Source organism: Carettochelys insculpta, chromosome 19 (genome assembly GCF_033958435.1).
Source record: "Carettochelys insculpta isolate YL-2023 chromosome 19, ASM3395843v1, whole genome shotgun sequence".
NCBI lineage: Eukaryota > Metazoa > Chordata > Testudines > Carettochelyidae > Carettochelys > Carettochelys insculpta.
Window position 1 is genome coordinate 26,475,963 of NC_134155.1, and position 14,330 is coordinate 26,490,292.

General features: G+C 59.1%; 1 protein-coding gene across 1 annotated transcript in view; it reads right to left on the minus strand.

Moving 5' to 3' along the window:
• MLXIPL (MLX interacting protein like) overlaps positions 1-14,330 on the minus strand; it is a 63,564-nt gene that overhangs the window by 16,271 nt on the left and 32,963 nt on the right. The window contains exons 8-10 of the mRNA XM_075014137.1: positions 3,557-3,759; positions 2,764-3,331; positions 1,348-1,421 (exon numbers count right to left, since the gene is read on the minus strand). Of these exons, the coding sequence (XP_074870238.1) occupies positions 1,348-1,421; positions 2,764-3,331; positions 3,557-3,759 (845 nt within the window). The remainder of the gene's footprint in view (positions 1-1,347; positions 1,422-2,763; positions 3,332-3,556; positions 3,760-14,330) is intronic.

Genomic DNA, 14,330 nt, shown 5'->3' on the forward strand with positions numbered 1-14,330 from the left:
CAGGGAAAAACTATAAAGTGGACCTAGCAGCGTCCATCTGGGTCTTTTATCTTTTGTTCTTTGTTCGGGTTCCTGTTCCAGGGATCTGTGTTCCCACACGCTGGCTCCACTCGCCAGATCTCCAGTTCTCCACTAAGACAACGTAACCTGGAATCTTACCCCTTTGGGGCTGGACTTTCAGAGACTTTCAAGAATCAGCATAGAACATGACTGGCTGCATCCATCGCTGTAACTGATGCATGCAAAGTATCACTTTAACAATTCTCCTCTCTCACCCTGTTCTTTCTTTTTGTTAATAAATCTTTAGATCTGAAGGATTTGGCAAGCGTGTTGTTTTGGGTAAGATCCAAGTGTATATTGACTAGGTGCTGTGGCTGGACCATTTGGGACCCAGAAGAATCTGTGTGGATTTGCTGAAATAGGTTTAAGAACCTCTCACCTAAGTTTGGGGGTGGTTGGTCTGGGCTGCTGTAGCAGCTGGGAAATCTGTGGGTTTGCTCGTGTGGCTTCTGGCTGGCCAGTGGAGCTGGCAGAGGTACTTTTGTGGCTGACTGGATTCGCCTTAAGAAATCTGAGCCTGGGCTGTAAGTGGCCCTGATTTAATCAAAGATACCCTGGATTGATTTCCTCAGCTACGCCCATTACATCCCAGATATTAGGAAGAACTTCCTGACTGTCAGGGAGGTTCAGCACTGGAATACACTGCCTAGAGAGGTGGAGGAACTGCTGTCATTGAAGGTTTTTAAGAGCAGGTTAGACAAATATCTGGACCAGGGATGGTCCAGATAACATGTACTCCTGCCTCAGTGCAGGGGACAGACTAGATGATGTCTCAGGATTCCTTCCAGCTCTGCTATACCCCCGGCTCGTACAGCTCCAGTGCCCCCCAGTTCCACCATGCCCCTGGCCACTGCCCTGGCATGCTCCCAGCTAGTTCAGCCCCAGTGCATCCCAGTTCTGCCAAGCCCCTCGCTCCTGCCTTGACACACCTTACGCTAGTCCAGCCTCAGGGCCCTCTACAGCTCCCCCATGCCCTTGTTCCTGCCCGAACACACCCTCTGGCTCATCCAGCCCCAGTGCCACCCCCAGCTCTGCCATAGCCCTCACCAGTGCCCTGACATGCCCAATGCTAGTCCAGCCCCAGTGTGCCCCAGCTCCGCCCTGCCCCTGGCCACTGCCCTGACATGCCCTGTGGTAGTCCAACTCTGCCCAAGGGTAGAACTGAGGCAGTGGCTTCCAGCCCAGAAGTGGCTGCTGATCGCAATGCCCGATGCTGCGTGCCAGAGCCCGTGTCTGGCCCCACATGTGGCGGTCAAAGGCTGGTGACCTCAGCTGATGAGCTCTTACCGGGGAGGCTGGCGACGTGGGGCTGAAGGTGGTACTAGCAGTGGCTGGAGGGTCCGGGGCCAGATCTGGTTTAGCTGCAAGACAGAAGGCAGTAGAAGGGGAGGACACAGCATGAGAGAAGAGCCAGGCTGGGCTATGCAACATCCCGCTGCTAGCTGAGCAAGTGACCAGCCCAGGGCAGCCCTGCAGAGAGATGTGGACAGACTCTGCTGCTGGCTTCTGGTTCTCAGGGCAGAGGGCCTGGGCCCAACAGCTCCTGGGCAGTGCCCAGCAGGGGCTGGCCAAGCCTGGGAGTAGGGCAGGGCTGGGTCTCATGCTCTTTGCAAATCAAGCCATACTTGGAGGGGGCAGGAAGGGGACAGGGGCTTAGTGCTGATTCTATGTGGCAGATCTGGACCGTGAGGACTTCCTAACAGGGACTCCTGCAACCAGGGCACCCGCTGTTACAGAGGCAGGGCCACAGTCCCAGGAAATCGTGGGTCTGTCAGGAGAATGAGGTACACCTGCCCCCCATCAGCGCGGGTGTGATCGCCCCATGCTTGCACGGAGCTTGGCACGTGCTCACACTGGCACTGGCGGCATCGCCCAAGGAGGGAGGAGGCCAGCCAGCCTGAGTGACTGCACTCAGCAAGCGCCTCCTGGGCTCTGAGCTGTCACCCAGCTGAAGACACCCAGCCTGCGGCAGCTCTGCTCTCTCTGTACTCTTCGGCAGGCAGGTTCCCCTGCTGCCGCCAGGCCCTGGTGCTGAACTGGCAGGTGAACAATCCTGGGGGGTGAAAGGGCAGCACTGGCCAAGCCCCCACTCTGGGTGACTGGCTTTAGTCCCAGGGTTAGGATCAGGGGCAGTCCCAGCAGCCACCCCAACCACTCTGGGGCTCCCTGCAGCTTTGCCTTTACCCGCCTGCTGAGAGGTTGCTGCTCTGCCAGCACCGAGTGCCCATGGCTCAGGGTCTCTTTCCCAGTGCCTGCTGCAGGCAGCAATGCCCAAGCCCTTCACCCTTCCGCCATGCTCCCGGGCAGCTCCTCCCGCTGCTCAGCCACAGTCTCCGACTCATTCCTCTGTCCAACCTCCAGTGCCCCTGCCCGCCCCAGCTGTTTCGTCTGGGAGCTGGTTGATGGGCAAGTGAGGGCCAGAGTGTTGCTGGCATGGGAGCCGGCAGCGACGGGGGCCAGGGTGTGGAGTGCGGCAGGAGAATGGCATCTGGTGGGAATGAACCCACAAAAGGGGTGCTCCCAGTCCGTGCCCATACACCAGCACCCTGCCCCTCTCTGGAAAGCTGGGTCGGCCCATCAGCCCCATCCTGTAGCCCAGCTGCCTGCTCCTGGAAGCAGCTTCCTACTGCAGCTGGCCGGAGAGGGGCAGTCAGAGTCCTGAGCCAAACAGCAACTTTGCAAAGCAACCCCCCAAAGCATTACCTGCAGCCAGGAGCTGCGTCAGGCAGGGATTGGGCACAGCCAGGCGAGGGGGCACAGGGCTCTTTGCCTTGGCGCTGGCTGGCTTCTCCATTGGCCTGCTGTCCCCTTTGGGAGTGGCAAGCCTGGGGCTGCTCAGCATCACTGGGGGCAGGGGATGGGCACTGGACAGAGCAGGGTGTGCTGCCGGCAGAAGGTCCATGCTGTAGGCCAGGCCTGGTACGTGCTGGGTGAGGCGCGGCGTGGGGAGCGCAGAGGCTGCGTGGCTAACAAGCGAAGAGCCTCCCGGAGAGCTGGGGTAGTGGAACTTGGTTCTCGGTGCAGAAGCCGGTGGGTACAGTACATCCTGGCCCAGTAGGAAGGTGCCTGGGGGCGTTGCTGGGGCACAGTAGGACGGGCCATAGGGCTCCATGCTGAGGCTCTTGCTGGGGAGCCCATAATGGAGCAGGGGTTTGTGCTTGAGGTCAGCGCACAGGCCAATGTGGGAGTCCGCAGGCTGCGGGGCTGGCTGGAAATCAGGGCTGAGGAAGGAGCCAGGCAGGTTGAGCCGGGAGGAGCAGCTGCTGCTGGACTGAAGCGAGAGAAGCACATTACAGAGCAGCACATGGCCCTGGACTGCTAGGCCAGCCCAGGACTGAGAGGGGCAGGGCTGACACACAGCAGGGTAGATGGCGACAGAAGCAATGGGGCCTGGCACTATGGCCTCGGCACGCCTGGGTGAGCCAAACACAGAGGCCGGTCCCAGGGAAAGGGAAAAGCAGACCAGGACACGCTCCCTCCCTGGAGACTTACTCACTTGCAGGTGCCCATTGGGCGGGACTGGGGCAGCACCGTAGGTGGCAGGCAGGCCTCTGGAGGCCAGGAAGGGGTTGGCATGGCTGGCAGACGGGGCACTGCTGCTGCTGCTGTACAGGGGGTCAGCCAGGGACATGAAGCAGGGCTGCTCCTGGTAGCTCAGATGCTTCTGGGAAGGCAGCGGGCGCTGGCTGCTGAAGAGATCTGCGAAGCAAAGCAGAGATGCAGAGACATCCAGTTCCTGAGCAAGTTAGCTGGCCCCTGGGCAGGTGCAGGGCTTGCGGTCAGCGCTCAGGGCCAGCCAGAGCACGGGGCTACCTGGGCTGACAGCCGGCTTCCTGCAGCAGCCAAGCCTGGGGCAGAGAAACAGTCCCATGAGCCTGGCAGCTGTGCAAGAACCAACCTGAGGAAAGCCTTCTTCCCTGCCCCCCACCCTGGCAAGGGGCCCAGCACCACCCCTAAGATCCAGGCGGGCCCCAGGCCACCTTAACCCAGCTCCAGTGTCATACGCCCATGTGCCTGTTGGCCAGGGGCCAGCCGCCTTCTCCTGGCCGGGAAGTGGTCCGGAGGCTGGGGGTGGGGTTGCTGCTTGGCTCACTCTGCCCTTCCCAGGATCATCCCTCCATCAGCCCCAAAGCACCTCTCTCCCAGGCATGGCTTTGCGCCCTTTGCTAGCCCATCAGCAGCACCCAGGGTGGGACGCTCACTCTCAGGAGCGGTGGTTCTCTGGGGGACGCTGTGGGAAAAACGCGCTCCCTAAAGCCAGGGTCAAGGCTGGGGTACTAGGCCAGGTCCAGCTGAGTACGACCTGGCCTGGCCTCACCAGTGCACCTGGCCCAGCTGCTGTTGTGCTTCCCAGTCCGGAGACAGCCGCTCCCCCAGGCCCAGACTGGCACAACATGGCACACACTTCAAGCAGCTGGGCAGGAGCTCCAGGCTGCCAGGAACCAGGACTTAGAACCGCTGACCCCAGCCTCCCTGGGCTTTTTGGGCCATAGGGCCCCGCCAGGCACAGGCACCAGCTGCCCTACTTTTCACATGCCCACAAAAGGTTCTTTCCCAATGCCAAAGCAGCCTCTCCTTGCTGCTCCCCCGTGCGGACAGGCCCATCCCAGGAGGTTCAGTGTCTCCCCAGGCCTTGGGGAGGCAGATGGTGGCAGCGGTGGGAAAGCCCAGGGTATCCCAGGGAGACCATTTTTCTGCCGTTAGCTGAAGTGAAGGGTTGTTGGTACCCCCGGCTGCAGCGCAGGGCTCCAGGGCTCCTGGCAGCAGGCTGGGACTAAGGGAGCTCCTAACTCCCCAGGCATGATGTGGCAGCAGCAATTGTGAAAGAGGAAAAAGGCAGGTCCAGGCAGCCCATACGCCAGTGCCCAGGCGTGCTGCACACAGGGAGAGCCACTGCCTGCAGCAGGGTGCGACCCTCCTTCCCTCACCCAGCTGTCCAGCCAGGGCAGGCATGGCCCTTGGGTGAGGTCAGCCTGCAAGAGCCTGAGCAGGGTGGGACGCCCTGGGAGGTGGGCAGTGACATTAGCTCTGCAGTCACCACGCCAGCCTTTCACTCCATGCACTGGCCGGCTCAGACTCGGCTCTGCTCTGCTCAGAGGTGGGCAGTGACATTAGCTCTGCAGTCACCACGCCAGCCTTTCACTCCATGCACTGGCCGGCTCAGACTCTGCTCTGCTCTGCTCGGCTCAGGTCTGCTCAGGGGGTTGTAACCAGCTCGGCCAGCCCTGGTTCCCACCTATGCCCCTCACCTCCACAGCCTGGCCGGCCCTGGGTCCCACATGTCCCTCCCCCACCCTCCCCTTCAGCTCAGCCGGCCCAGGATCCTGCATGTGTTTCACCCCCACCCCCCACAGCTTGGCCAGCCCTGGGTCCCACATGTCCCTCCCCCACACTCCTCTGCAGCTCAGTCAGCCCTGGATCCTGTGTGTGTCCCGCTCCCACCCCCCACAGCCTGGCCAGCCCTGGGTCCTGTGTGTCCCTCCCTCACCCCCCCGCAGCTCGGCTGGCCCTGGTTCCCGTGCCTGTCCCTCCCTCACCCCCCCGCAGCTCGGCCGGCCCAGGGTCCTGCGTGTGCTGGTGCCAGGTTAAGCCCTGCAGACATCCCCCGGCTCAGCGCTGAACTTTACTCCAGTGGAGCTCCTGGCCCACGCAAGACCAGGGTATTGGGCCCCGTCTCAGCCGGCAGTGCCAGTGCCAGTGCTGGGTGCCGCTTACTTTCGTGGTAGGTTGCGAGGCCCCAGTGCCCGTGCTCTAACCTTGCGTGTGGCCTGTGGCTAACCACATCCTGTGGCCTTCCCGAAGCCAGGCCCCGTGACCCTCTGCGACTTCACTCTCCCTTCCTGTCCTGTCCCCAACCCTGCTCCTTCTGCAGGCTCAGACAAGCACAGCACAAAGTTCTGGGCAGGCAGCTCTGGGCCTGCCACTCCCTGTGGGGACTGAGCCTCACCCCACACCCCTGCCCTCTGGGCCGGCACCCGGCCACAGGGATCCTGGGTTTCTAATGGGCTGGCTGAGCACCTGGCCCCAGCCACGGACAAGCTGGTGATGGAGATTCCTTGGGAAGGGGCCTTGTGCCACATGCTGCCCTCTGGCAGCCCAGTAGAGGAAGGGGGCCAGGGTGGAAATGGCCTGGCCGTGTCCATGGCATGTCTCAGTGTGCTGAGGATGCAGGTGCAGATCCCTGGCAGGAGTCACGGTTTGCTGGAGAGGAGGCAGCTGTGAGCTGTGGGGGTTGGCAGGCGGGCAAGGGTGGCTGGCTGCCCAGATGGGGTTGTGCCTGGGTGTCTGTGTACATGGCATGGGGTCAAGCTCCTGGGAGCAGCTCTCACTGGATCAGCCCCTCTGTGCAGGAGGGATTTGTGAGGCCTGGGCTCCATTAGGCCCATACGTCAGTCCTACAGCAAAGTCACTGACACTGTGGGACCTGACAGTTTATCCACACAGCCTGCCAAAGATGTCCCTCCTCAGGAGATTTTCTTCCCTCATTCATTTGTAGCACCCGGAGACACTGAGACCTCATCTGGGGTGAGTGAAGTCTCTGCTCTACAGCTGAGAGCCAGCTGGCCTTTAGCTCACCTGGTAGAGTGCAGGGCTTCAGACCCTGCGCTTGCCGGTTCTATCCCTGGGGCTGGCAACCTGGGTCTGTCAGCGTTACACACTGTTCACACACAAGCCTCCTGCTTCCCCTTCCACTGCCTGCGAGTGCTGGTTATGGCACAGTGCTGCCTAGCATGAACCCTCTGGTGGAAGCCGAAGCCGAACCCTCCACCCCCTGCAGGCACCAATCTGCAGCAGGGTGCTAGCCGTCTGCTAGATCCAGGGGAGCTGCAGGCCCCATCACAACTGAGCCCCAGGGCATGGCACTGCCCTGGCTGGGGAGAGCTGACTGGTTCTCTCTAGGGTTTGTCTACACTAGAGCTGGGGGGGCGCAGGTCCAAGCTCAGGCAGATGTACATGCGCTAGCTCAGCATAGCTATGGAGGTGTGGGCCGGGTGCCCGAGGATACCCCCATCTCAGGCCCTAGGGACCCTACTCAGCTGCACTGCTGCTGCCAGTGGTTTGCTAGCTCCATCAAAGCCAGGGTGTGCGTGTCTAGCTGAGCTGGGACTTGCCCTCTCCCCACAGTGATGCCATCCCTAGAGACCAGAAGCACTGCTTCTAGCAGGGAATGCACTAAGGGACAGGGATCCCGGTAGAGCCAAGAGCTCGTGCCGGCACCAGCCACCTCAGGGAACCTCACCACCACCCCTCCCACTCAGCCCCTTGCACCCCCATGTGTCTACTGCACATTTGCTGGGCAGCAGGGTCCTGCAGCTGGGCAGAGTCCTGGATTGGACTCCCTGGGCTCTGCTGAGAGACCAGTGGGACAGAGGCCACCTGCGGTGCTGCCTTACAAAACTCTTCTCTACGTAGCCAAGAGCCCCACTGCTACCTCCTGAGAAGTTGCCTCCTCGAGGGACACACTGGTGGGTGCAGGGCCCCAGGAAGGAGAGAGGAGGGCCCAGATATGCCCTGCCTGCAACGTCGTCACTTCCAGCTGTGCCAGGTGGGTGTGCAAGGCGGCTATTCGGTGCCCACTTTGCTCAGGTGTAAGTAAGTCCCTGAGCCCAGCCCCCACCCCGCCATGCCATGCCTGTTGGAGAGGCCTTCGGGTGGGCGGCCGTATCAGCCAGGACCTCAGCCTACAGAGTGTTGAGCCCCACGATCACCCACAAAGAGGCCAACAGCAACCTCCCCAGACTGCTCTTCCCCAGGCAGAGCAAAGTGATCGTCCCCAGGCCAGGGAGATGAGCTGCCAGCCCAGCAGGCCGTGGGTGAGCACTTCCCTGCTAGGCACTTCCACGCCTCCCCAAGCGCAAGGGGACAGAGAGACGCAGCAAGTCCTGCCCAACTGCTTTGTAGTGTGGCGCCCGTATGTGCCCCCCTCCGCAAACCCGTCTACGGTAGTTCTGCCACGCCCCACCCCCCCAGCACATGCTCCTGGGCACCAGCGGCTGCACCTCAGCCACTGGCATGCCCCCGCCCCCAGCACATGCTCCTGGGCACCAGCGGCTGCACCTCAGCCACTGGCACACCCCCCCACACACATGCTCCTGGGCACCAGCTGCTGCACCTCAGCCACTGGCACGCCCCCCCCCCACACACATGCTCCTGGGCACCAGCGGCTGCACCTCAGCCACTGGCACACCCCCGCCCCCAGCACATGCTCCTGGGCACCAGCGGCTGCACCTCAGCCACTGGCACGCCCCCCCCCACATGCTCCTGGGCACCAGCGGCTGCACCTCAGCCACTGGCACACCCCCCCTACACACATGCTCCTGGGCACCAGCGGCTGCACCTCAGCCACTGGCACGCCCCCCCCCCCACATGCTCCTGGGCACCAGCGGCTGCACCTCAGCCACTAGCACGCCCCCACCCCCCCCACATGCTCCTGGGCACCAGCGGCTGCACCTCAGCCACTAGCACGCCCCCACCCCACATGCTCCTGGGCACCAGCGGCTGCACCTCAGCCACTGGCACGCCCCCCCCCCCACATGCTCCTGGGCACCAGTGGCTGCACCTCAGCCACTGGCACGCTCCCCCCCCACACACATGCTCCTGGGCACCAGCGGCTGCACCTCAGCCACTGGCACGCCCCCCCACCCCAGCACATGCTCCTGGGCACCAGCGGCTGCACCTCAGCCACTGGCACACCCCCCCACCCCAGCACATGCTCCTGGGCACCAGCGGCTGCACCTCAGCCACTGCCACGCCCCCCCACCCCAGCACATGCTCCTGGGCACCAGCGGCTGCACCTCAGCCACTGCCACGCCCCCCCCCACATGCTCCTGGGCACCAGCGGCTGCACCTCAGCCACTGGCACGCCCCCCCCCCTACACACATGCTCCTGGGCGCCAGCGGCTGCACCTCAGCCACTAGCACACCCCCCCCCCCACATGCTCCTGGGCACCAGCTGCTGCACCTCAGCCACTGGCACGCTCCCCCCCACATGCTCCTGGGCACCAGCTGCTGCACCTCAGCCACTGGCACGCTCCCCCCCCACACACATGCTCCTGGGCACCAGCTGCTGCACCTCAGCCGCTGGCATGCCCTGGGCTGGTGAAGGAGCTCATGGTGGGTGCACAGGAGCCCAATGCCAGAGCTACCAAGCTCTTGGCCGCAGCGGCACGAGTCCTGTAGCTGTCCTCAGTCACGTCCCAAGGGTCAATACAACTCCTCCTTGTGTCTAGCCCACCTCCCCAGCTTCCAAATCAGAGCCTGTCAGTGCTTTCTCCGGGCTTTCACCCTCCCCTCGTCTGCGGAGCAGGGAAGGCCTGTCTTCAGGGGAGCTGGGCTAGCCCAGCCCCACAGCCATGCTGAGCGCAACGTGCAGATTCCTACCTGAAGCAGGATGCAGGCCACAGTCAGACCCCATGCCCAGCTGCAGCCCTGGCTCTGCCATTAGGACTTCTCCATCTGACTCAGACCCTCGCACACTGCCTAAGGGCACGGGGTGGTTCCTCATTGCGACTGGCTTCTGCTCCTTGAGTGACAGGCACATGCACCGAAACAGGGCCTGGGCTTCTCCTCAGCTCAGCTTTGTGTCTCTGCCTTGAGCTTTGCGGGCTTTACTCCACTGCCTGGGGGTACTGATGGGGCCAGCAACCCTTGGGGCCACTTCCCTCAGCCCCAGCCCGCACTGCACATTTCGGTCTCTCAGCACTAAGGGGGCACTGCCCAGAAAACCTAGGGCCAGACGTCCCAAGCAGCTCAGCTCCCACGCAATCTGCTAAGCTAAGTGGCGCAATTGCCAAACGCAGTTGGCGCCCAGCAGCTCACGTGGAGACCAGCACTGACCACCTAGAAGCCAGGCTCTGCAGCCTTCCTGGCAGTGAGGGTGTTGCAATGCCCCCACACTTCCCCCCGCTACGTACTCCACCCCCCCACCAGTTTTTTTCTGGGGGATGTGAGCCTAGATTATAAGCCCTTTGGAGCAAGGGTGTGTCATTCCATTGCACCAGATGGGTCCTGGCTCCTGACTCTGAACAATTCTCTTCCTACTTGGATGCATCCAGACTACAACTTTTCCTCTCCCTCCATCCCAGGCCTAGGAGCACTAGCTGGACTGGCCCTGGGCCTTTAGTGTTCTTGAGAAACGGGCCTATATCAGCCAGCCCCAGCCATCAGGAGGGCATTTTCCTCCCTGGTTGCGCTCAGCAGAAATACTTTGATTTCTGACATGGCAAAAGCAGCAGAAGCACAAGCTCAAATTGTGTGAGCATGAAGGGGACAAGCTGAGCTGCTGCTTCAGCTCAGAGCCCTCAGTGAGCTGAGCAGCCACTTCTCCCATCCAGCACACTCGCCTCCCAGCAGGAAAAACCAGAGAGAAAACTTTTTAGAGCAGTGGTTCCCAAACTTTTCGGCATCACGCCCCGCTTTTGATTTTTCAGAAACCCTCATGCCCCCCCACCTCTTCTTTACCATCATCCAACCCCCCTTCAACAAAAAATTCAATTTATAATTGGAAATAAACACAAAAACTTGATATAAAAATGTTATTTAAATTAAAAATAAGCATAAATAGCTTTTCTTGGCCCCTTGTGGTTGCTTGGTGCAGCTCCAGCTGGCCAGCTGCCTGAGCCCCATGCCAGCCTGCAGAACTGCCTGTGCCAGCCGCCTGCCCGCCTGAGACCTGTGCTGCCAGAGCTGCCACCTGAGCCCCACGCCACTGGGGCCAGCCACCCGCTCATCCAGTAGCTGCCGGGGCCAGTCATCCACCTGTCCACCAGCTGCCCGAGCTCTGTGCTGCTGGGACCAGCCGCCCACCCACCAGCCACTCGCCCCAGTCGCAGGCCAGCTGCCTGCCCAAGCCCCACACTGCTAGGGTCACAGCAACCCACCTGCCATCCCGAGCTGCCTGAGCCCCAAGCCCCACACTGCCAAGACCAGCCACCTACCCACCATCCTGTGCCGCCCCAGCCGCACGTTGTTGGGGCCAGCCACCCAAGCCCTGCTCTGCCAGGGCCAGCTGGCTGAGCCCGACATGTCCCACAAGCTGGCTGTCCGCCTGAGCCCCGCAAGCCACTCCCCGAGCCCCTCCCTGCCCTCCCACAAAGCCAGGCACATCCAGCTCCCTAAGCCCATCCTCCTCCTCTTCCCCACTCCCCAACCCACACTCAAGCTCATTTGCAGAAGGCACCTAGCTCCACGTGGATCTTTGCCGGCTGCCTGCTTTTTATAGCGGCTGTGCCAGGTCACCCATGTAAAATGGCAGGGGCTGAGAGCCGGAAGCAAAGGCTGGCTCTTTGTTCAGGTGTGGGGGTACGATGGCAGGGGGTTGGGTTGCCTCGCACCGCACCTGGAATTTCTTCATGCCCCCCAGTTTGGGAAACCATGTCTTAGAGAGTGCCCCATGGAGTCACCCCTTCCCACACATCATTGCCTTCGATCACCATACGCCCGCTGGGTAGCAACAAAGAACAGGGAAGGCGGCTTGTGCTTGTACCTTCTAGCAGCTGGAAATAAGCCCCACCACTGTGCCAGCCCAGAATGGCTGATGCAGGTCACTTTAGGAGCACTGGCTTTGTGGGGAGATTCCAGCAGAGCCAGCAGGAGGTGGGGGGAGTTGTGGAAAATTTTGATTTTCCATCCAAGTATTTTGGCTAAGAATGGGAAATATTTTGATTCACCCCAGTGCCATGGTGCTCGTGGACTTTGAGTGTCTTAGGCTCCTGTTCTAGCTGGACCAGGCACTTTCGCTATTTCTCCCAGTCAAGGAAAATGAAGAAAAGGCAGAAGTGCTCAATGTGTATTGCTGGTCTGTATTTGGGAAAACCGCAGCCAGTGCAGTCATGTCAGAGATGATGAAGATGAAATACTTTCTATTCCCATAGCAACAGAAGAGTACTTTAAGCAGCAGTTATCTAAGTCAAATATTTCTAAATGGTCAAGGCTGGATAATGTAAACCAAGCATTTTCAAAAAGCAGGCTGAGAAATTTCTGGACCATTAGTGTTGTTTTTCAGTAATTCTAGGAGCCTTGGGGAAGCTCCAGAGAAGAGGAAGACAGCTAATCTTGGGACAATATTTCAAAAGGGTAAACAAGATGACTGAGGTAATTACAGGCTTGTCAGCCTGACTTCAGCTCTGGGTGCAATAATTAAATAGCTGATCTGGGGCTTGATTAATACACAGATAAATGAGGGTGATATCATTAATGCCATGCAACACAAGTTCATGGAAAATAGCTCCCAGGAAACTAATGATATCTTTTGATGAGATAAGTCTGGTTGATAAAAGTTACAGTGCTGATGTCATATCCTTAGACTTCTCCAGTGGGTTTGACTTGGTACAGCAGAGCATTTTGATTAAAAATCAGAATACGCAAAATTAACATGGCACATACTAAACGGATTAAAAACTGGCTCGAACAGTTTTGTCAGTGACTTGGAAGACAACAAGATCATCACTGATGATGTTCGCAGACAACACAAAGATAGAGGGATGGTAAACAGTGAGGACAGGCCGCTGATGTGCTCGGTAAGCTGAGTGCAGCAAACAGTATGCAATTTAACATGGCCTAATGTAAAGCTACCATCTAGCACCACAGACCATTGGCAGACTTACAGGATAGGGGACTCTGAAAAAGCTGTGGGTCACTGGAAAGAGTCAGCCGAAAATGAGCGCCCAGTGCGGCTAACATGGTACAAGTACCAGAGAGGTGGCCGAGTTAGTTTGTATCTTCAAAAACAACAAGAAGTCCTGTGGCTCCTTATAGACTAACAGATATTTTGGAGCATGAGCTTTCGTCAGCAAAAGTCTTTGCCCATGAACGCTTATGCTCCAAAATATCTGCTAGTCTATAAGCAGTCACAGGACTTGTTTTAATGTGGTGCAAGGGCTCATGTGACCCTGGATGTATAAGCAGGGGGATCTGCAACATGAGCAGAGAGGTGACTTTAGCCCTGCATTTGGCAGCGGTGGGATACTGTGTTAGAGGCGTTCAATCGAGCAATCACAGGTTTTAGGTACTTGCATGGGCAATAAAACTTTGTTAGGAGCTCTCCAATCTAGCAGACACAGGTAGAACAAGAGCAAATGGCTGGGAGGGGAAGTGAAACAAATTCAGTCTAGACATAAATTGCAAATTTTAGTAGTGAGGGTAATTAACCTTCAGAACGACTCACCAGGGATCATGAGGAATTCTCCATCCCAGGTCATCTTTACATCTGGGATGTTTTTGTGAATGCTCTGCTCTAGTTCAGCCAGGAATTGATGCAGGGCAGGTCTCTGGTCTTTGCTGCACAGATCACTTTCTGGGGGTGCCTTTTGCCCTTCTCACCTAGAAATCCCAGGATTCCCCGCTCGTGGGGCATCATGAGCAAGGTAGTCAGGCTTGGTACCCGGGCCCATGTAGGGAAATGGGAGCCTGAATCACAGAATCGCAGAACACCAGAACTGGAAGGGACCTTAAGAGACCAGTCCTCTGTCCTCAGAACAGGACCAAGCACCACCTGCTTCATCCCTTTTAGATATTTATCCAACCTGTTCTTAAATATCTGCAGCAATGGAGATTCTCGGCAATTTATCCCAGTGCTTAACTGCCCTGAGTGAGGAAATCTTTGAAGGAACAACGTGCCAGTTCCCATGAGGCACCATGACACCAGGGTAACGGGGTAGCGCTGGTTCTGGTTCCCATGGGAAGCATACGCACTTCTGGAGCTTTCTGCTGAAAATCCAATTTTCCATCAAAAGGCCGTTTCAGCAGAAAGTCACCCACCAGCCCTAGCTCCAGGAGCACTGGCTGTGGGGAGCTCCCAGCTGTTCCGCTTTGGGCCTCTCTCCCCAAGGGGTTCTGGAGGGAACATATGGGGGTGGTGCTGGCTGGAGGCAGGTCATTCCCAGTGTCTCCTGCAAGCCGGCGGCAGGAAATGGTGTAAGAGTGTACTTCCCCCATGTCTGGCTCATCCAGAGGGCACCCAAGGACTGCACCTGCAGGCTGCGCTAATATCGGCAGTCCCAGCCCCAGCTTTCTGCCAGCCTCTAGGCTTGCATCAGCCAGCAGCCAAATGATGCAAGGTCTCTTGTTTCCTCCGAAGCAGGAAAGTGGGAAGTGGATACTGGCAGGGAGCTCCAGGAGGCCCAGTCCAACCACCTCCACAGAGGTCAGCCCTGAACCCACATGAAGCCCAGTGTTGGCCCCCCATAGGCACAACAGCTTAGGAATGACCCTGGGCACCTCCACTAGGACAGGACTCACAGCTCCGGGGTGCGAGATACTGTGCATCCACA